Here is a 22,072-nt window from a genome sequence, read left to right as displayed (position 1 = left end):
ACGGCCTTCTTTGTAGTCACAGCAAATGAAGCCAAGCCCCTGTAACAAAACATGCAATAAGTTTCATATTTAAGAGATGCATCAATTGAGGCGCATCGTGAATGATGACTGACACCAAAGTTGACTTTATTTACAAGACCACAAACAGGAAGAAAACACACCAACCAACGTGACTTTATTCACAAGAATGCCCACATGATGCCATGATTTAAAAAAAAAAAAAGCCTCAGACTTGATTAAAATGGACTTTTACTCTTACAGAAAATGCACCAACATAAAGATAGAGTTCGGTGGCCATTTTAAAGCAGGGTTGCCAAAGAAGACTTATGTATCCAAACAGACACTGTACACTTACGCTTGTCGTTTGAATCTATGGGTGTCAGGCTACTTGGCTTTTGTCACAATTTAGAATGCATACAGCTTTTCTTTGTGTAGTAAAAATAAAAAGCCTGACACTGCATATTTAACAAGACAATTTTGTTTGAGACTAACTTTACAATTACCTTATCATTGAGAATGTCTCAAATGATTCCAGTTTGTATGTTGTCATTTAACTCCGATGACGCACAATAAACTTCCCATGCCAATGTTTAAAATGGACCACTTGAATTCAGTTCACCGTTTAATTCAGGATCAGAAGCACACACAATTACATGTACAAACTTTACAGTTGTATTAAAAAAAAAAAAACAATTTAAAACAATATTGCAAAATGACACTGCGCTGAGAAAGAAAGAGGCATCATGCAGACAGCCAGTGTGCACACCCAGTGAAAAGTGGAGGGAGGGAGACAGAGAGAAAGAAAGCACAAAAGGAAAAACAAAGTCATACTCTCCCTAAATGCTGGCTGGGCGCTTTCCACTCGCCGCATCTGCAGCCGTCTCATGTGGGCCGCTCGTCACAGGCGAACGTCCCGCCAAAGGGTCGGGTCCCTCCGGGACGGTATTCGACGTTTGGACTCATCCTCCGCCTCGCACAACTGCAAAAAGAAAAAACAGCACTCAGTTGCATGCGGTTCACTTCTGTCGCCGTACTTACCGAGCCCCTGGTCTCGCGGTCCGGTCCGGTCCAGTCCAGTCCCTCTCTGCGCAGGCACTCGTCCGATCCGCTGCCCCGGCAATCCTGAAAGGCAGACATATTGTGATTTTTGGCAAGACAAAAATCCACTAGCACCCCCCCCCCCTCACCGACCTTGACTCAGGTAAGTTTGAATCAGGTAACAGCACGCACGGGGCTGGCGCATTGTCTCATACGCCCTCTCGCATTGGCGCGATCCGGTTTATTAAAGGTTTAACCCCTTACAAAATGGAGGGAGGGAGGGGGAGGGAGGGAGAGTGCGAGAGGAGATGAGAAGAGGCTTTTGGTGCGCACTTAAGCACAACCGGCCAGTTCCCTCTTAGGAGAGCTGGCTTGGCCAGGAGGAGAAAAAAAGGAAAACGTGACGTCACGGAGGGCGTCACGGAGAATCTCCTCGACCTCGACACCGTCGACGACACTGGGACCCAGGCAGGCAGACATTATACCCTGGTATTCCACAAAGGGCAAGGTATAGCCACGTTCCACCCTGAGTGCACCAGGCCATGCAGGTACTGCGGGCGCATCAGAGAAAGAGAGCGAGAGAGGGGGGGTGGAGGGAGGGAGGAAGGGGTGTCTGCCAATTCGTATCTAGAGGGTCACGGCAACCCAATTGCCGTGCGTGCTGCTAGTTACCCTATTCAAACAGGGAGGGAGGGAGGGAGAGGAGAGCGCAAAAGAAAAAACAAAGTCATACCCCCCTTCAACGCTGGCCGGGCGCTTTGCCCTCCCGGCCTCGCCGCATCTCGCTCGTCACGGGCCAAGGTGGGTCTGCTCGGCCGATGTTGGACTCGTCTCCGCCTCGCACAAGTGCGAAAAGACAAACAGCACTCAGTTGCATGGGTTCACTTGTGTCGACGTACTCATTACCTGCCCCCTCCCTGGTCTTGTGGGTGCGGCCCGGTCCCTCTCGGTGCATGCTGGCGCCCGTCCCATCCGCTGCCCTGGCAACCCTGAAAGGCAGACAAATAAGGAAACCAAATTAAAACCAACAAGTGTGTACACTACCCTTGCATATTGGATTGCCATGTCCCCTCTGGCAGTTTGGCCAGTCATGTATCAGGCTCCTCTTCATCACTTGGCGACTGCTTTCTTTGGGTGATTCCTTCCTTTGCACCCCGCTCACGGGTCTGGTGGCCTCCGTCCGCCGGCTCTTCGTTTCGCACAGTCTCTTCCACCTTGCAAGACAAGCACAAAAGTCTCGCTTGCGCTTGCCGTCGCTTGCGCTTGCCGTCGCTTGCGCTTGCCGTCGCTTGCGCTTGCCGTCGCTTGCCGCGCTTGCGCTGCCGTCGCTGCGCGGTCGCTTGCGCTTGCCGTCGCTGCGCGGTCGCTTGCGCTTGCCGTCGCTGCGCGTTGGCACTCAATCAGGGTTGCACAACATATTGGAAAGTCAGTAATATGGCAGTATTGTACATTGAGCAAAGTCGTGCAAAAACCTGGGATGGAAATGAACTATTTGATCGCAATGACATCAGTTAGATCAGTTAAATTTAACTTGAATCAAGGACTCTTCATCTTCTAAACTCATTACAAATAGGAGGCCAGAAAACATGGAGCTCGAGTCATTTGCCACATTAAACAAAAAAAACTTTCCTTTCTTAAAGTGCATGTCAATAACCTATACCACCATATGGCAGGTTTCCAATACCCGTGCAGCCCTACACATGTCACCATTGGTGTCCAAATGGCAGCCTAGGGCAGCTTTATCAACACACCAATGAATGACCTTCAAATGAACACAACACCGCTTTGTAGCAGTAGAAAAAAATAGCACAAGTTCGTTATTTAATTTGTGTCAAGAATTCTGAATTTGTTTCAGTATGCAGCCCCAAACAGACATTTGGACACCGCTGGTGTGAATTTAAAAATAATTAAAAAAAAACTCAATGTTACACATTGAAGCTGCGCAGGTCGAGCCTCCAGGGAAGCGGGTCTCCCTCAGAACCCAGTGTTCGGTCAAGGCGGATACTTCGGCGTGTTGCCACCAGGCTGGGAAGTGGTCCACCTCTGATCGTGTCGTGTCCCGGTCGCCATCTGCAGACAGAAGCAATGTCAGAAACTCAAAGAGCACCCAAGTGGTAGGTCACTTGCTTACTTGACCACAGCGGCTAGCTACTCTTTGTGATTGTCGCCGGGTCGGGTTGGGCCGGGCCATGCGCACCCCTTTAGCGCACCCCTTTAGCGTCCAGCCTGCAAAAGCAGAACATGCAATGCGTTGTGCGCTGCTTATGCCTTGAGCACCCGCGCCTTCCTCGTGGACCGGCTCGCTCCAACGCCGCCCTACAACGAGGGGAGAACAAAGAACACTAGTACCACAGTGGTAGGTTAGGGTTAAATGAAGTACGACAGTGGTAGGTTAGAAAAATACACTGTGCTGGCTCGCTCCAATGCTGCCCTACACCGAGGGGAGAACAAAGAACGCAAGTACCACAGTGGTAGGTTAGGGTTAGATTAAGTACAACAGTGGTAGGTTAGGAAAACGACACAAAATGTCACAAGTCACATTGGAAAATTGGACATTCGGGACCGGCTCGCTCCAACGCCGCCCTACAACGAGGGGGGGGAACAAAGAACGCAGCAAGTACAACAGTGGCAGGTTAGAAAAAGACAAAATGTTACAAGTCATGGCAAAATTGGACCTTCGGATCCACGTCAAAGTTTAGTTTGCGTCCATCCACGTGACCACATCCTCCCCCAAGTGAGCCGTCAATGGCAACCAAGCACAAGAAACGCTGGATCCAGACAAGCCACAACCTTAACCACAGCACACCTCTTAAGCAAGACCAACCATCAGACCCCAACACCCCACCTGTCCACACCTGCAACCTTTCCGTCGTGCACCCATAACCAAAGGCAACCACACTGCCCCCTCCTGGGCACATGATCCGCACACATGGCGACTTTTGCAGCATGCTGCTTCATTCTTGACTTGGCATGGCATTGCTCCTTTGGATAGGCCATTGCTCCTTTGGATAGGGCATTGCTCCTTCGGATAGGGCATTGCTCCTTCGGATAGGGCATTGCTCCTTCGGATAGGGCATTGCTCCTTCGGATAGGGCATTGCTCCTTCGGATAGGCCATTGCTCCTTCGGATAGGGCATTGCTCCTTCGGATAGGCCATTGCTCCTTCGGATAGGCCATTGCTCCTTCGGATAGGCCATTGCTCCTTCGGATAGGCCATTGCTCCTTCGGATAGGCCATTGCTCCTTCGGATAGGCCATTGCTCCTTTGGATAGGCCATTGCTCCTTTGGAAATTGCATTGCTCCTTTTGAAATGGAATCATCCTTTTCCTCATCCCACTCCGCTCCTCTTGCAGCCTGCAAAAACACGCATACACCATTGTGTGCTGGGAAGCTGAAACTTTGCACAAACTTGTTTTCACCTGATTTAGGACTAGTCTTCCTCAGTGTCCTCAACATCACTGAGATGGCTCAAGAGCCTCCCGCTTGCTTTGCGTCCAAGGATGCAATATATACTTAGGGGAAATGGCATGTTATTTTTGCAACAATTAAACATACTAAGTACAGTTTTACATTTAATATAGATTTATAATTAGCATTATATTGTAATACGTTCAAATATTTCAGTCACTATCAGAATGATAATCAAGATTTTAATTTCATCATCCATCAACTCACCTCACATCCGACAGACGATCCAGGTTTGCGACGTCGCACGAATTGAGCAGAGTGGTTCAAAACGGGAGAAAATAACGCGCGCAAATGTTTGTTGCGTAACGGAACGCATCTTTAAATAAATTTGGGCCGGCGGGCGCCATCTTTGAATAGATTTGGGCGGGCGGGCGCCATTTTTCAATAGATTTGGGTCACAAATATCTGATTTTGACATGACGTCACTAATTCGTCACATTCATAAGCTTGTTTAACAAGGAAATGGCGCACACACATCTCAACAGAACCAATATAACCAACGATCATAATTGTTTATTTGACTATAGTCAAACTAACGTTTCCTATAGCCAGACAAACACGCGCTTATCGGCTGCGTGTTTTACGAACCTTCAACATTAAAACGAATGAAAAAATGCTGGCCAGCATTAAAAAAAAAAACGCGAAAGACATTTGAAATACTGTAGCGGCAAAACGACCGAAGCGCGCAACGACGCGACGCAAAGTCGATTGTGGCGTGCCGTGGCCAAACCTCAAACACTCACGAGTTCCTGGAGAGCAAAAATCCTGCAAGAAATAGTAAAAGGCATCGTAAGAAACGCCAAACGTCGCCGAGTCACGAGTACGACAATCCTGCAACAAACAAACAAAATAAAAACGACAAACATTTGCTCGCTTGCCTGAGAAAATGCCCCGCGGTCGGTGGCGCCTGCATTTGATAATTCCCCTTGAGCGCGAAAATCCTGCAACAAACAAACACGGCGTCCATCGGGAGAAACGGCAAGAAATGACAAACATTTGCTCCCTTACCTGACAAACCGCCCGCCACGCGTTCGGTGGCACCTGCATTTGATAACTCCTCTTGAGCACACCTGTCTCCAATTGACCTGAAGACGTGACGTCACATCCGCCAATTCAAATATACTTCTTCTCCTGCCCGTCCAACGGCGCTTTGCACACTAGCGCCACCAGGTGACCTGTCATGGTGACTGCTGTGGAAAGGATCGCTTCGCTGACTATACGCTTACAATGTAAATGTACAATGTGCTCCCGTTGGTCAGGAAGCTGGTGATCCACTGACAGGTGGGGGCAGGCACCGCAAGCTGGATGAGCTTCTGTTGGAGGATGTCAGGAGCGATGGTGTTGAACGCCGAACTGAAGTCCACGAACAGGATCCTGGCGTACGTTCCTGGGGTGTCCAGGTGGTGCAGGATGTAGTGCAGTCCCATGTTGACCGCATCATCCACTGACCTGTTTGCCCGGTAGGCAAACTGGAGGCGGTCAAGCAAGGGGGCCGTGACCTCCTTCAGGTGGTTCAGCACTAACCTCTCGAAAGATTTCATGACCCCAGATGTCAGTGCGACGGGTCTATAGTCATTCAAACCTGTGATGGCGGGCTTCTTGGCCACTGGAACGATGGTGGAGCTCTTGAAGCACGAGGGCACCTCACACAGCTCCAGAGAACGGTTGAAGGTCCGGGCAAAGGTGGGCGCCAGCTGCTCAGCGCAGACTTTCAAGCAGGAAGGTGACACGCCGTCTGGGCCCGGTGCCTTCCTGGTCTTTTGTCTCCGGAACATCTGGCGCACTTCCTCCTCGCGGACCTGGAGTGCGGGCGCGGCCTCTGCAAGAGAGAGAGTGGGTGACAACGATGATAGAGGTGTGGACAGAGCAGTTGTGGGGAGAGGTGAGTATGTAGATTGTGCTGCAGGAAGTCCCGTTGTGTGGGAGGACCGATCAAACCTGCAGTAGAACTTGTTTAGCGGGTCAGCGAGCCTCGGGCTCTCCACAGGACGGGGGGTTCGTTTCTTGTAGCCCGTGATGCTCTGCAGACCTTTCCACACTGTTGAGGGATCAGGATTGGCAGAGAGGTGTCTCTTCAGGTTCTCCCCGTAACACCTCCGGGCTTTCCTGACCTCTCGGTTCGGTGTGTTTCTGGTCCGCCTGAACAGATCGCGGTCGCCGCTCCTGTAGGCCTCCTCCTTGACTTTGCGCAGCCCCCTGAGGTTCGGCGTAAACCAAGGTTTGTCGTCGTTGTACGTGCAGAAGGTCTTAGTCCGCACACACAGATCCTCACAAAAACTGACGTATGATGTGACAGTGTCAGTGAGTTGATGCAAGTCTGAAGTTGCAGCTTCAAAAGCTCCCCAATCGGTGCAGTCAAAGCAGGCTTGGAGGTCCTGCCTTGACTCCACTGTCCACTTCCTCACAGTCCTCACCACAGGCTTAGAAGTTTTTCGTTTCTGCCTGTAGGCCGGGATCAGATGAACTAGACAGTGGTCCGAGAGTCCTAAAGCTGCACGAGCCGCAGAGTGGTATGCATCCTTGATCACGGTGTAGCAGTGGTCCAGAGTCTGTGCCCCTCTGGTGGGACACGTTACGCGCTGTCTGTATCTGGGCAGTTCGTGTGCGAGGTTCGCCCTGTTAAGATCAGCCAGAACAATGATTAGTGAGTTTGGTAGAAGTTTCTCCATGTCTGTTACCTGGTCAGCCAGCATCTGCGTGGCTTCACTCGCACGTGCGTGCGGTGGGATGTAAACAGCCGCCATGACGATCGAGGAGAACTCCCGTGGTGAATAGAACGGCCGGCAATTTATGAAAAGTGTTTCTAGGAGAGGGCTGCAAAACTCTTTCAACACCGTGACATCAGTACACCAACGTTCATTAATGTAGAAACAATTACCTTCATCTTTCAATATATCACATCTCCACAACAATATTGTTCACAGTCAGTTTTGATCAATATAAAAACTTCACATTGTACTCACCACAGTAGGTATGTGACAATTGACTTGGCTCCGTCCTTACTCATGATGCCATTTTTTTGCTATCACACCATTCAAGTGTTAGCGCTCCTCTAAAAATAATGCAAAATTAAGGCATGTGAATGAACTGTGGAATGCTCCTTGCAAGCATGAACATGAGCCGTTGTGTTGTAGGAGGTTGGTGACCCCTGTTCTAAAGTTTAGAGATCACATTAAGTTCATGTAGTGTCTTATTTTTGCCCAGAAGCCAAATACCGTTTTTTTCCGTGTATAATACGCCCCCATGTATAATACGCACCCTAACAATGGCATGTTGATGCTGGAAAAAAGCCTGTACCCATGTATAATACGCACCCAATTTTTTTTTTTTTTTTCTTTTAAGTCCCAATGATCGTCACACACGCAGGGAGGCAATGGGTCCCATTTTTATAGTCTTTGGTATGGTCTTAACTAGGCTGGATGTATTTTTTTTGTTGGCGTTGATTTCTCCGACTGCCCATAAAGGCACCACCGCGATCAGCTGAAAAGAGAGGAAAGTGACGTGCGGACATGTGAAAAAGGCGGCTCTGTATGGGAGAGACGTTGAAGAGGAATGACACCCTTGGAAACCAAAACTTGCCCCTCGTCGTGACTCGGAGCCGCAACAAATGTTTCGGATTTGTGTAGGGTACATTGTGACAGCAAACGAGCAGGTGATCGAGCAAGCGTCTGATACGAGAGCATTGCGTTCGTATGGAGCGTGTTTGAAGTGAACAGCAGAGACGAAAGGAACAAGGCAAAGTGTTGTGAAATAAAATATTACCTGTAATACGCATTTTGTTATTTGCTGATTGTATTAAACCAGTGGTTCCCAAAGTGGGCGGTACCGCCCCCCTGGGGGCGGTGGAAAGATCTGGGGGGGCGGTGAGGAAGAAAGGGGCGGTAGGGGGGCGGCAGTCGATTTGTACACAACACGCCGCTCTGGCCCAGTCAGATCCGACAGCATAGACTACAAAAGCAAAAGCTCAGGTTTGTAATTTCAAGCTTGTAATGTTCAGAATTTTATCTTATAATAAAAACCGCATTCTGGCGGTCAACATCATCTTGAGTTCAAGTCAACATGAAATTGGGGACTCGCCAGAACGCGCCGTGTTGTGTTGTGTTGAGCTGGTTAGGGCAGTGGTCCCCAACCACCGGGCCGCGGACCGGTACCGGTCCGTGGGTTACTTGGTACCGGGCCGCCAAGCCGCACAGAATTTTTTTTTTATCGACGATCAATTAATTCAGGTCAAGACACTCGTCCCGGTCACGTGACATGTTTCCCCAGTCGAGCCCGCAAAGCTAATATGTGGCGACAGGCTAACTAACCAGGCAGTGAAGCATTCAAAACTGCTTCAACACATGGAGACCAAGCATCCTGCAATAAAAGACAAACCTTAAATCACTTCGGGTGTCATTGTCTCCGATTACGTCTAGATGGGACCGGCTCGTTTCTGAGAAACAAACTCAGTGCTCCCACTAATTCAACGTAATGGTAATGATATTATAAATGTATTATTTATTTATTTATATAAATGTATTATTTATTTATATAAATGCCGGTCCTTGGGGGGGGCGCTAGGAATTCACTGGGGAGCCAAAGGGGGCGCCAGCCTGCAAAAGTTTGGGAACCACTGTATTAAACTATCACATTCATTGTCAGTCAAGAAGAGAAGAGAAGAGGACTATTATCCCTTCTTTGACGAAATGACCAGAGCACAGTACAAACACACTATTGTTCTTTCGGTATTTATTCAACCCACATTCTTTCACAACATGACAAGAAGAGAACAATACATAAATCAATACTCGTACCAGTACCATGATTTTCTTAAAAAAAAATAAAATAAAAAAATAAAAATTAAATTCAAAAAAAAATTTTTAAAAAAATTGTACCCATGTATAATGCGCACCCCAGATTTTAGGACAATAAATTAGTTAAATTTTGCGTATTATACACGGAAAAAAACGGTATATTGTGTATGTTTAGTGTCAGCATGTGTTAAAGGTCAAGGAGTGAGTGTGCATCTCATTTATTTCATACCCAAACTTGCGCAAGCACTCACACACTCCTTAGAGCCAAGACGGCATACCATTAACCCTTAAATTAGAATACATAAATAAAAAGCTGTTTCCATATAAACACGCACCGATGTAACACATTCCAAACTGGTGACAGACAGTTTGTTGCCTCGGCAACGTTTTTCTTTTACATTTTTCTTCGCCTTCAATCTTTGCATAACCAAGCAGGAGCAAATCCTTGTGTACCTGCATTCTATTTATAATGGCAAAATATTTTTTAAAACATTCATGTGCCATCAAAACAATGAGAATTATAAACCAGGAATTTTCTTAATCACCAGTTAGACCAGTGAGGGGAAGGCCTACAGCCCGCCGTGCACTTCTAACAAATACAACCTGAAATTTCCCATATATATGTACAGTAATAACCTTTGTCCGCATGGTTTTTAATTTTCAAACAGCCCTCTGAGGACTTCATAAAAAAAATGAAGTGGCCCTTGTTGGGAGGGAAAAACATTTTCCCCACCCTTCACAAAAAAAAGTCATTGATACTGTTCTCAGCTTTCACTTGCTCTCTAATGGAGAGAGAGAGAGAATACAAAAACAATAGTGCCATTCATAAAAAAAAAAGAAAAAAACCACAAGCAACTAAAGTGCTTGGTTAACCAGCTTTGAAAGCTCTGACATTTTCTTTTGGGACAATTCACAAACTATGTCAGGAACATTTTTCAAGGTGTCTGTTAATTGACGTGTCAGTAAACGATACAATTAAAGAACTCGCCCTGTTAAGTCAATTGAGAAGAGAGCAACTTGCTGACGACACGACTCTGGTGGGTCTCATCACCAAGGGAGACGAGACTCAATACAGGCTGGAGGTTGACCTTCTGACCACGTGGTGCAGGGACAACAACCTCCTGCTGAACGTCGACAAGACCAAGGAGATTGTTGTTGACTTCCGGAAGGGTCACGCCCAACACCTGCCGCTGACCATCGACGGTGCTGTGGTGGAGAGAGTGAGCAGCGCCAGGTTCCTGGGGGTGCACATCAGTGAGGATCTCTCCTGGTCCACCAACACCGCATCGCTGGCGAAGAAGGCCCAGCGCCGCCTGTACTTCCTTCGGAAACTCAGGTGAGGGGGCTCCTCCGGCCGTCATGACTACTTTTTACCGCGGCACCATTGAGAGCGTCCTCTCCAGCTGTATTGCTGTCTGGGGTGGCAGCTGCACTGACTACGACTTGAAGGCCCTGCAGCGCATAGTGAAAACGGCTGGTAAGACTATTGATGCTTCTCTCCCCTCCTTGAAGGACATTTACACCTCCCATCTCACCCGCAAGGCGACCGCGTTTGTGAGTGATGTGAGTCACCCCGCTCACTCTTTGTTCGATCTTCTGCCCTCTGGGAGCCTGCGCTCCCGCGCCACCAGACTCACCAACAGCTTCATACTCCAGGCTGTTAGGATCCTGAACTCGCTCTCCCTTTCTGCATTGCGTCCTGTACTTTGCGCTATGCTTACTGTCTGCACACTGGCTCAGTTTTGCTCCTCTTATTTATTGGGTTATTTGTTTATTATTTATTCATCACTCATATTATTTATTTATTATTTATTATTTATTGTTTGTGCTTTCTTGTTTTTATTTTGTGTCGTCTACTTGTATGTCTATCGTGTACTATGTCTCGTCACCGTGGGATAGAGGAAACGGAATTTCGGTTTCTTTGTGTGTCTTGACATATGAAGGGATTGACAATAAAGCTGACTTTGACTTTATTATAGCGGATGGCTTTTCTGTAAACGTTTCTGTTGGGAGTCCTTATAGTTACTCTTCATCGGCGCTCTTAAACATGAGGATGGCGTTATAAATCTTCAGGGCGGGGCCCAACTTGATGGACAGGATCTTGACGATGTCTGTTTGGGTGAGTAGCAGAAAGGCCTCGCCGTCTATTTATAATAATAATAATAATAATAAATTATATTTATAACGCACTTTATATTCGGGGGAATCTCAAAGTGCTATTTGCTTGAGGAAACAAATACATTTGACCACTAAACATATAAACTATATCACTCCACAATCGAAAAGCTGTTGCCTTACCTCTGTTTTAAATGTTGCAGCATGTTCTTTACACCCAGGGAGTCCTTTCACAAAACTGGACACCTGGTTGAAAAACATCCAAAAAGGTAAGCAAGCCCATTCCACACTGCATGTAGATCGCAGTTATCTGACATTGACCAAAAAAAAAAAATAGAAGGATGATTTAACAAAACCTGACCTCCTCCGTGCTCCATCCCGCCACTCTCTTGGCGGTGAGGCCCAGAACCTCAGGCAGCAGTTGACAGTGTTTGTCCCAGCATAGCGCCACCCGGTGGGGGGGAGCGGTAGACACGCCGGGGGAGAACACTGACTCGTGAAGGGCTTGCTGGAGGGAAATGGAATCTGGGGATGCTGTGCCGAGAGAGGACAAGAGACATTTTAGTGACTGCCATCATGCAAGTTGTCTGCATACTTAAAGGACACAAACCTTTACCATCACCAGACTCTTCTTTCACGTAGTGCATTTTGAGATATTTGGGAACCGAAGCAGTCCTGAAAGGAACAATGATAGAGCTTAGAATTTCATTCTTTATGGCTTTTTGTGTGACTTTTTTTTTTTTTTTACTTTTTGAGTCTGGTTCCATTTTGGTTTTGCTCACTGGCACCTCCTAGTGGCTCTGGCTGGCTACTGCGAACTGAAATCTCAGCTTCCACCTCTAGTGGTTTCCTAGCAACAGAGACGACTGAGTATCAGGTACAGGCTTCATTGTGCACGCGCGCAGCTTAGAGGGAACTTTGGACATGACATTTCTCACTGTTAGGGTGCTGCAAAGAGTGTCCAGTCTTGTGACACCAGCCTACAGGGTGCAGGTCGGGGCAGTCGGTCTCCACCCAGAAGTCATCATCTGGATTCCAGCCATCAAAATGGATCTAAAAGATGGTTAATGGTGCTTTAGTGTGATTTTGAGAGTCGGCGTGCATTTTCTACCTTAAGCCGGTGGTCTTCCGTGTCTGCGATTGTGGCGACACGAATGAGCATGGGGTTCCTTCTGTCCACAGCTTCCAACTTCATTCCCACCTGGAAGCCATGTGGAGGTCTCTGCAGCAAAAAAAAAAAAAAACTATTGTTAAAACACTTCGCTATAAACTAGATGCATACTGAATTCCCCGAAAAACACCCTACCGGTTTGAAAGCCCGAGCAGGAGCAGTCTGTGTGCCCGTCGTCACTTCCAAATATTTCTCCCAGGAGAAACTCTTAGATTGCTTATATTCTGGTGAAAGCAAATAAAAAAAAACATTGTCGTGAACTTTTGTTAACAACTACGTATGTGTACAATGACTGCAGCATGCGTTCCTACTAGGGGTGTAAATCGCGGGTTTTGTCACGATACGATATCATATCGATACAAAGGACCACGATACGATTATTGCCGATATCTTAAAGCCTGCTGTGATTCATTCACGATACATCACGATATAGTGCTCCACGATCGATATTTTTATTTTTTAAATAAAAAATATAGAACTGATTGATAACAATTCCTACGCAAAATCAACAAGGTACTGCAAACTCTTTATTTAGGAAATTACAAGAGTATTGTAGTATACAAAGTGCTTATTTTAACACTGAACTTGATCAAATTCCTATATTTTTTCTCATATATGTAAAGAAAAATGAATATTCTTTCTTTTTTTGGAATACCATTAACTTTAAAGTGCATTACTGAACTATTTATTTCCAATAATTTTAATTGTCCGTTGAGCCATCTTTTCTTTGGAATCCAAAGTGCTTCCAAACGAATGACTTGAAGCCTAAAGGGGAGCCAATTTCCTCGTCTTTTTGGACACTAGCCATAGCACCAGCCCAGGAGCCGCGTACTAGTTGTCGACTCCCCTTTCACGTGCCTGCTCTGCTCACAACACAACACGCCGCTCACTGCTCCCGGAAAGAGGAAGCAAGCAACAATGAACTGGATTTCAAAATAAAGTCGCGTCTAATGTCCGAGGTCAAACACGGCGATATAAATCGATGTTTACGTTTAGCATCGATGCCAATAAATCGTAGAGCATTAGATCGATTAATCGATGTGTATCGATGAATCCTTACACCCCTATTACGTACATCCGGATGTGTGCGTAACTTCTTGTTTAGGTTGCAATTTAAGTTATTCGATCTTTAGTGACATTTGAAGGTGGAAGCCATTTAAAGCCAAAAGAGACTTCCGTAAATATTGGTCACGTGGTGGAAGACGTCACAAGCTGCACGCAAACTTGGAAGTAGTCGAACAAATTGTTTATTGACTGTATTCGAAGTGAAATATAATAATTACCACTCGCAGAAAACTGAATCACATTACAAAGTTGAGGGCTGTCAAACCGTTTTGTGTGAAGTGGTCAACCAACTGACTAGGGCCTAGGCCACTTACGCCCCCGTGAGGCCAACCTAAACCAAAACACAAAGTGGAAACCGGCAAGTTCATTCAAGCACCAATCGCTCAAGTTGACGAACATTAAAACATTGTGAAGCTCGGAACAAGCGCACACACATTCCATAGAGGAGAAACAGCTATTTGGAGTCTTAGAAACGCTCCCTAAATTGATCAAGTTACTAAAACAGCAACATTTAAAGAGAAATTCAATGGAAGTTGAACTAAACAATTAAAACATAGAAACCGATGGAAGCGATTCAGGGCTGCTTGGCAAGATGTCCTTTTTGGCCTTAGACCTCTCAGGTGTTCTGTGGTTGTCCTCCAGGATAGGGAAGGGACGCAGGTCAAATGTCAGCATACTACTGAACATAAATCCGTCAAACTAGAGAGGAAAAAAAAAACATGGTGAAGGCAAGAGTAGGCAATGACCCGCTCAGTTATTTAACTCACCCTACCAACCTTTAAAGTATTACTATTATTATACATCAGGTCAATTACTATTATTATGTATTTAATTAAATCATTTGGTAACTAATTGAACCTAAAACATGTTTTATATGTAGAGAACATTTAACATTCCACATTTCTTTAATTACATCATTGGTTATTTTTAACTCATAAAATAAGAAACACTGACTCAATGTATGTTTCATGATTTAAACAGATGCCCTCCACATCTCATTTGCGAATAACCAGGCCCACCATGTACAAAATCAAATGTGGCCCTGGAGCACAATTTTGCCAGCAATCTTACATTCGAGGTAACTCCCATCAGGATGTCTGCCTTGGAGAAGAACTCATCCTTTAGGGAGATGGCAATGACCCGCATATTCTTTTGGGATTCCTCCCTCAGGAAGCTGGTCACCTGGAAGCACAAAATGGATAACACGTAACAAAACTCCACAAGTAATAATAGTACTGCATTATAAAATACAAATACAAGACCGAAAGTCACACACACAATGCAGCAAATTCACGTGTTGTGCCTTTAAATGGCATGGCCCGGAGAGTGCCTTGTCGTTCTTGAGTTCTCGTTCCCCCGAAGAGCATTATTAGAAGAAATCTTACCTTTCCGATGTTGGATTTGTCCAGGGCGGCATCCACCTCGTCCAAAATCAAAAAGGGAGCAGGACGGAAACTGAGAAGGCACAAAGAGTCTTACTTTAGAACAGGGGTGTTGTTTTTATAACTTTGTAAACTCTCCATCTGACATTGATGCTACCTGTGAATGGCAAACACCAAAGCCAGGGACGCAATGGCCTTCTCCCCGCCCGAAAGATTTGCCATGGGCATGAAGCGCTTGCCGGGAGCCACGCAGCTGTAGTTGATGCCGCCGAGATACGGCTCCTCCGGATTGTCAGCAAACAGGATGGCCTGAAGCAAATTTCATCTCTTATGTCATCATTTGATGGCAATTGCCCTCGGGGTTGCGAAGTGGTCTTTTCACCTGGGCGCTGTAGTTGCGGCATAATCTCTTGTAGATGCTATCAATGACACTAGACACGTGATCAAAGCACTGGCTGAAGAGATGGAAGCGCTTAGCTTTGACTTCTTCAAACTCTTTCTGGCACTTCCGTGTGACAAAGGTGCTGGCTCTGAAGGCTGAGGAAGTAAGTCGGTTTCACACAATGAACGAGCTTGATTGTAACTTAAAAACCCTCACGCATACCATCCGTCACATCTTGTAGCTTGTCCTGCACCTCCCTCAGCTTCTCTTCAGCTTTTAAGTTGGGTCTGGCTGTGAATTTTAGTTGCTCCTCTAAAGCGTGAAGGGACTGCTTCAGCATTTCAATGTAGTTGTCTCTCTCCCCTGCCGGCACATCCTGCAAACACACGCCAATGTTAACGCAGCATTTTGATCCTAATGCTGAACGTCGAAAGAGTATCGGATGCGTCACCCTGTTCTCGGGTTCCAGGATCAAGTAGTCGATCACGAGGTGGGCCTCTCTCTCAAAGACGTGCATGGAGGTTTGAGACCCTTCTTCCAGCTGGAGAGACACAAACACATTTACTTCATTTACACTTTGGTTTGTGAATTTTGGCAGAGCGTGCGTTCTTTGAAACAACCTTGTCTCTAGCGTTGCACATGTTCAGATGTCTTTTTACCTCCACTTGGCTGATTTCATTCAGGTCACCCGACAGCAAATCGATTGGCAGGCCCTCGATCTTGCACGCCAGTAGCAAGTTGTGTCGGGCTAAACGCTTCTGCTCCAGGATGCTCTTGGCAGTCATCACCTCCCGCTGAAGTTTGGCCAAGTCTCTGACGGAAAAGGACGTTTCTTCACGTGAGATTTCGCACACCATACGCTTGGAGAGACAGTGTTGGCATTTGTTGTTCTTCATCTGTGTTTTTTGACTTACTTGTTCATCTCTCTGAGTTGCAGAATTTTTTCATCCAGCTCATTTTTGGCAGATGCTTCCAGCCTCTTCTTTTCCAGCAGCTGGTTCTTCATTTCCTGCAGTTTGTTGTCATTTTCTTGAACGGCCACCAGCAGCTGCTCCTCCTCCTGAAAGGTGAGCCAGAATATGAAGCTAAAAACTCAGTTGACAATTACTCTTTCTTTTTCGCGATCCACGACAGTGTTCAGGGCTTATTTCACAGTACATCCACGCTAACCGTTTTCTTTTCGGCCATGTTGCGTTCTTCCTGGTCGATGGAAGACTGAATTTCACTGAGCTTCTTCTTGTGCTTCTCTAGTTGAACTTGTTCATACTCCATCTTGACATCCAAGCGATTGCACTGGTTCTCAAACTCCAAACTGAAAGTATTTGCAGCACAGTGTAAATTCCCACTCATGTAACGTGACCAAAACGTAGCGTAAAAGTGAGCAAGTAAACCCCAATAAGTCTCATGTCATTTATACCGCTTCCTGTCGTGATCTTCCTGATGTTTCAGCAGCTCCTGCTCATACACTCGGATATTGTCCACACCGATCTCAGCACAGAAGTCAGAAAACACCATGTCTTCTGTCTAAAGAAATATTTTCATTTTCATCAAATATTACGAGATGTTTGGAAACTGTAAAGGATAATGAACGTTTCTCCGATGATTAGTTGAATTGGAGGTAGGATACCTGCTGAATTTGGCTTTTGAGGTTCTCCAAGGCAGTTTCCTTTGCCTCCACACTTTTCACCTGCATCTGGATCTGGGCGTCCAAGTTTGCCATTTCACTCTCCATACGCGAAATCTCCTGAAATCGATCGGCGGAAAATGACAATTTGTGACAATAATGTGAGGCTAGTAAAATGAAAACCATTTCCAAGGTTGTCACGCACATAAGAAAAAAAAAAAAAAACGGTGTCATGTTAATGCATGGCTTTAACCTTTTCAGTTCCCAGGAACCCAAAGCAAGTCAGAAAGTCTTCTTACCTCGAGGCATTTAGGGATGCTTTTCTTCCTAAGGTTATCCAGATCATTTGTAGAAGATTTCAGGCGGGTATGTGCACCCTGAGCCTGCGCAATGATCAAATTCAGGTCCGACTCCTTCCGCTTGAGCCTTATGAGTTGCTGCACCACAAGAGACAAATGTGCAAACCCACGTAAGGAAATAAACTTAACCAATTACCTCTCCCTACCTCAGCTTTGTGCTAATTAAAGAATAAAAGGTGTATAATGGAATTTACACATAGTGGTTATGTTTCATTGGCATTGGAAAAATGTCTCCCTTGTGTTGTGTGTGGTCCAAAAAGTATGAGAAGCCCTTCTTATTTATTTATAAATTAAGAGTCTATCCAATGTACAACAGTTGTATGTCGACTTACACGTAGCTCATCAGTTAGCTGTTCTTTTTTATTCTTCAGCCTAGTGACGTCCTTGTCACCCCAGCAGCGAGCTTTGCTGCGGAGGTCACTGGAGCCTCCAGAAATGAGACCGGACTTTGAAAACATGGTTCCGTCCAGCGATACGGTCTGTAGGAACCAATTCAGATATAAATTTTTAAAAAAGGCTATTGTGCATTTCCTGCACCCACTTGAAAATGTGTTTACCGTAAGGCGGCGGTCCCCGCCAAAGGCAATGCTTCTGGCCTCTTTCATGGTTCCACACACCAGCGTGTTGCCGCATACAAACTGCACCACTTTCTTCAGCTGGGGCACGTTTGTGGACATTTTGATGAGCACGACGTCCACCACCATATTGGCACCCGGTATCTCCCTCAAGCGTTCGTTGAGGGGACTCACCTGAATATGCGAGCTGATGGTCAATAACGCCGCTCGTAACTGACCAAACAAGTAGTGTGTTAAAAAGCCAACGTTTTTTCTAATAAATCAAATTTGGAAGTGGCTGCCTGTTTATAATTTACAAATGAATTGTTCCGAATCTTTTTCGATTTTCCTCAAAAGGCTCAGATGTACTATTCCAACACTTACGTCCAAGTAGTGAATGGGCAGGAAGATTAAGATTAAGATTAAAGATTAAAGTCCCAATGATCGTCACACACACACCTGGGTGTGGTGAAATTTGTCCTCTGCATTTAACCCATCCCCGTGTGATTTTAATCCATCCCCTGGGGGAGAGGGGAGCAGTGAGCAGCAGCGGTGCCGCGCTCGGGAATCAGTTGGTGATCTAACCCCCCAATTCCAACCCTTAATGCTGAGTGCCAAGCAGGGAGGCAATGGGTCCCATTTTTATAGTCTTTGGTATGACCCGGCCGGGGTTTGAACCCACAACCTTCCAGTCTCAGGGCGGACACTCTACCACTAGGCCACTGAGCTCAGGTTCAGCCCGTTCCTCCTTGAGGAAGTTGATGCAGGCCTGGGCCACCTTCTCTGTGGACACCACGATGGCCTTTGGTGACAGCTAGCTGGTACCTCTTGTGAATGGGGCTGGACAAGTCACAAAGGCGGCCGTACTGGGGCGAGAAAGACGTGACAGATTTGTCCCGTTTTGCTTTCAGTTCACATCATCATCCTACATGGCTTACCACCATGTCAGGGAAGAGCATGCGCATCTTTTCCAGAATTTCTTCGCGCTGTCGCTGACGATTGCTCTCTTGGCTGTCCAGGCGGGCGTTGCCCAGCTGCTCCAACACCTGGCCCAGCTCCTCGTTCACCTGGGCAGTGCGCTCTCTGCCACGCTGCAACTCTGCATGCAAGCTCTCCTTGTTCTGACGGAGCTCATCAAGAGACGACCTAAAAACAAAAACGCAGGGACTCGTGTTTGCAGAATACTGATAGCAAATTTTTCATCCCTGATACCCGTGAAAGGCAAGGGTTTGCTGTTGTGAATTTGCTGGTTTACAGAATGTTGCAAGGCAAGCGCATAATGACATACTTGCAGGTCTTGGTGTATTCCTCAAGCCTCTCTGCTCTGTCGGTTAAATCATCCAAATGTGTCTTGTTGTTTTGGATTCCAGCCTGCAGCAAGAGTCAGACAGTCAGTATCACCGTATGGTGTATTAATGAAGTATCTAAATGTACTGTAGCTACTTTACAGTCGCTATTTTAATGGATTGGAGTTACCCGTTTTGTTATTACCTCCACTTCCTTCCGTTTGCGCTGGTCAAATGCCATCAGATCATAGTCAGCCTTGACAACCCTCTGCATCTTCTCGACTTCCTGGCCTAGCACTGCATTCTGCTTCCTGACGAGCTCCTTGAGTTCTTTGTAGCGTTCTCGCTGCCGATCACGTGCAAAAGAAATGAATTTGGCATTCATAATAAGGAAGGTTCTTTTGACACTCACCTGTCTCTCATTCAATTCAACCTCCCCGCCCAGGGACATTCTCTGCTGCCGAAATTGTTCTTCGTAGAACCTCCAGGTCTTCTCCAGCTCCCTTTTTTCCTGCTGGGCTTCAGCAAGCTCCTCCTCTGTCCGCCCTAAGACTTTCTGGCTCTTTTTTGCAGACGCTTGAAGCTCAGCTATCTTTTTTAAATGATGGGAGGTGTTCACTTTTGTTTTGACAAAGTGAGAGCGAGACTGGGAAAGGACGTGCTCCTGGGCACTAGGCAAGAGGTTCAGAGATGTAGCAGTCATAATAGGTTCATACAGACAACCAATGACATGTTCACAAATGTGTTTAAAAATAATAAAATTGCACCGTCGTGTTTTTAAAGGGGGCTCACTGATGTCCTTTCCAAATGCAACTAAAATGGATACATCTGAAAACAAAATACATGTAAATCTACCGGATCTCTTTCTCCATGTGTTGCTCCTCCCTGACGAGGCGTCCATGCTCCTTCTTGAAGGTCTTCACCATCTGCTCACAGTCCTGGAGAGAAGCATTCTGAGCGGCAGCTGCCCCATGCTTGATGCTCAGAGTGTCGTTGGTACTCTTGATGGCCTTCTCATTATGATAGAGCTCAGTAAGGCTCAGCTGTACACGCTTTTCTTGAATATCTTCCAGCAGGTCCTGGTATTTCTGGGCCTGGGAAAGAACAGAAGAATCAGTTCTATCACGTCTGACGACAGAGGAAATTAAACTGCATCTCCATTTAGAAGTTATTCAGTAGTGACTCGCCCAACTCGCTTCACCTCCAATTTCTCATTAGACCTCCGCTTGTTCTCGACAGTTGCCAATTTCTTTTTCATGAACTGAAAATTGGTGTCCTCCTTGGCCCTCAACATGGCCTCCTTTTTCTGGTTGTACTCATCCACTAACTCCGTGGACTGGCTGATCAGCTCAAAAATGTTGGTACACTCCTTGGAGTACTTCAAAGCGATGGACTCCACTGCTCCCTGGTGACCAATGCGGGAACAACATGATCTGAAAATGCAGCATTACCCATCCTACACTGAAAACACCAAAATGTCTACCTGGAAAACCATGCAGTTTTGAGCTTTGGTGATGATGCCAATCTTGACAAGCTCCTCAGTGTACCGGTTGAAAGAAACATGAGCGTCGTTGATGAGATACTCGGAGGTGTTGCCTGAGAATATAGAGTAACAAATAGAGGAACCGACGTCTACATCAATGAGCACCTGACCAAGCACAACGCTGATATTGCCAAAAAAGCACGCTAGCTGAGGAAGCAGAAAAAAATTCAACATATACCTGGACTACAAACTGTAAAATATTTATCAAGCTCAATGGAACACCGGAGGAAGCAAAAGTGCTGATGGTAAGGAGTAGAGATGCACCGATCCGACTTTTTCAGTTTCGATACCGATACCGTGGCTTTGCGTATCGGTCGATACCCGATACCGATCCGATATTATGGTTGACTTAACAAGCTACATACCTCTACATGTGGAACAGAAAAGACTAAAGGCAATGGCATCAGGCATGACTACACAGTTCATTCCTAAGACAAAATGTAACAAGATAAAGCAGATTAATGCAATGAACTATTTATTTGCAACAAAAATTGTGCAACAGCAGCAATAAAGTGTATTAGCATTTAAATTCCAGTAAATTAGGATACAAACTTCTTAAAAAAAAAAATACAAATGTTGCAGCTGAAACTGCACTGGGCAAATATAGAAAGGGTGATCAAGCACACAGTAACCAAATATTAAAATAAATAGTAATCATGTAAACATTAGGTGCCGTTCCACATCACTCATGACCTGTTGATGCTCTAAATGCTCATTTAAGCAGCAATGAGAAGTGCTCCCTGAAAACAAGCTCCGCTTAGTACTAGTACTATAACTGGCAGTACTACCACCAACCCTGGCAACATTAGCTTTGCAGACATTACAAACTGCCGTCGAGCTAGTTGGCGTGTTCAGTTTAAAGTACCTCCACACAGCTGACTCTTTCGTTCGCTCCATGTTTGCGTTTGTTTAGAAAACTCTCGTGGCATGCGGCACACGTGCTGCTGACGTATGACGTAGCCCGCGTCCCGCGGCACACGTGCTGCTGACGTATGACGTAGCCCGCGTCCCAATAGATTAAGGAAAGGATCGGCTCACAGATCGGCTGCATTTTCCGATACCCGATCCATCAATTTTGTTGATATCGGGGCCGATATCCGATCCAGATATCGGATCGGTGCATCTCTAGTAAGGAGTATTGAGGAGCTGGATAGATACCAATGATCATCATGCAGGACTGTAAGGTAAACTCTACTCACAACCATGACACACAGCGAAAGAAATCAAGCATCTACACCTGAAGACAACAGTAACATAACTCAGAGGATTAGTGAACACGACAAACTGGAACT

At 46.1% G+C, this 22,072-nt stretch overlaps 1 protein-coding gene, 3 long non-coding RNA genes and 1 pseudogene across 4 annotated transcripts; all 5 read right to left on the bottom strand.

The window, feature by feature from the left end:
• Positions 1–3,335: 3,335 nt before the first annotated feature.
• Positions 3,336–4,536, bottom strand: LOC119119325. The gene is made up of 3 exons (XR_005097237.1): positions 4,413–4,536; positions 3,561–4,382; positions 3,336–3,443 (listed from the first exon to the last, which is right to left on the bottom strand). It is a non-coding gene; the product is annotated as an uncharacterized LOC119119325 (long non-coding RNA).
• Positions 4,537–9,501: 4,965 nt separating this feature from the next.
• LOC119119329 lies at positions 9,502–11,443 on the bottom strand. The gene is made up of 2 exons (XR_005097241.1): positions 11,269–11,443; positions 9,502–10,315 (listed from the first exon to the last, which is right to left on the bottom strand). It is a non-coding gene; the product is annotated as an uncharacterized LOC119119329 (long non-coding RNA).
• A 64-nt stretch (positions 11,444–11,507) lies between these two features.
• LOC119119324 (lethal(3)malignant brain tumor-like protein 1) lies at positions 11,508–12,260 on the bottom strand. Its single transcript, XM_037245711.1, has 5 exons — positions 12,163–12,260; positions 12,025–12,089; positions 11,776–11,948; positions 11,598–11,660; positions 11,508–11,522 (listed from the first exon to the last, which is right to left on the bottom strand). The coding sequence occupies exons 2-5, from the start codon at positions 12,059–12,061 to the stop codon at positions 11,508–11,510; spliced, it is 288 nt and encodes a 95-aa protein (XP_037101606.1). The 5' UTR covers positions 12,062–12,089; positions 12,163–12,260.
• A 96-nt stretch (positions 12,261–12,356) lies between these two features.
• Positions 12,357–12,761, bottom strand: LOC119119327. The gene is made up of 3 exons (XR_005097239.1): positions 12,721–12,761; positions 12,526–12,636; positions 12,357–12,467 (listed from the first exon to the last, which is right to left on the bottom strand). It is a non-coding gene; the product is annotated as an uncharacterized LOC119119327 (long non-coding RNA).
• A 1,435-nt stretch (positions 12,762–14,196) lies between these two features.
• On the bottom strand, positions 14,197–21,951 carry LOC119119322 (annotated as a pseudogene).
• Between the last annotated feature and the right edge of the window lie 121 nt (positions 21,952–22,072).

The sequence above is a fragment of the Syngnathus acus genome, unplaced genomic scaffold (genome assembly GCF_901709675.1).
Source record: "Syngnathus acus unplaced genomic scaffold, fSynAcu1.2, whole genome shotgun sequence".
In the NCBI taxonomy this organism is placed as follows: Eukaryota; Metazoa; Chordata; class Actinopteri; order Syngnathiformes; family Syngnathidae; genus Syngnathus; species Syngnathus acus.
Note: the sequence above shows the minus strand (reverse complement) of the source record. Positions and strands in the feature narration are given on the sequence as shown.

Excerpts from the sequence above, each read along its gene's own strand:
- LOC119119324 (XM_037245711.1), bottom strand. The coding sequence starts at position 12,061 with ATGCACTACGTGAAAGAAGAGTCTGGTGATGGTAAAG. Across the intron at positions 11,949-12,024 it reads AGAGTCTGGTGATGGTAAAG|CATCCCCAGATTCCATTTCC; the intron begins GTTTGTGTCCTT and ends CTCTCGGCACAG. Across the intron at positions 11,661-11,775 it reads CGGGATGGAGCACGGAGGAG|GTGTCCAGTTTTGTGAAAGG; the intron begins GTCAGGTTTTGT and ends TTTTTCAACCAG.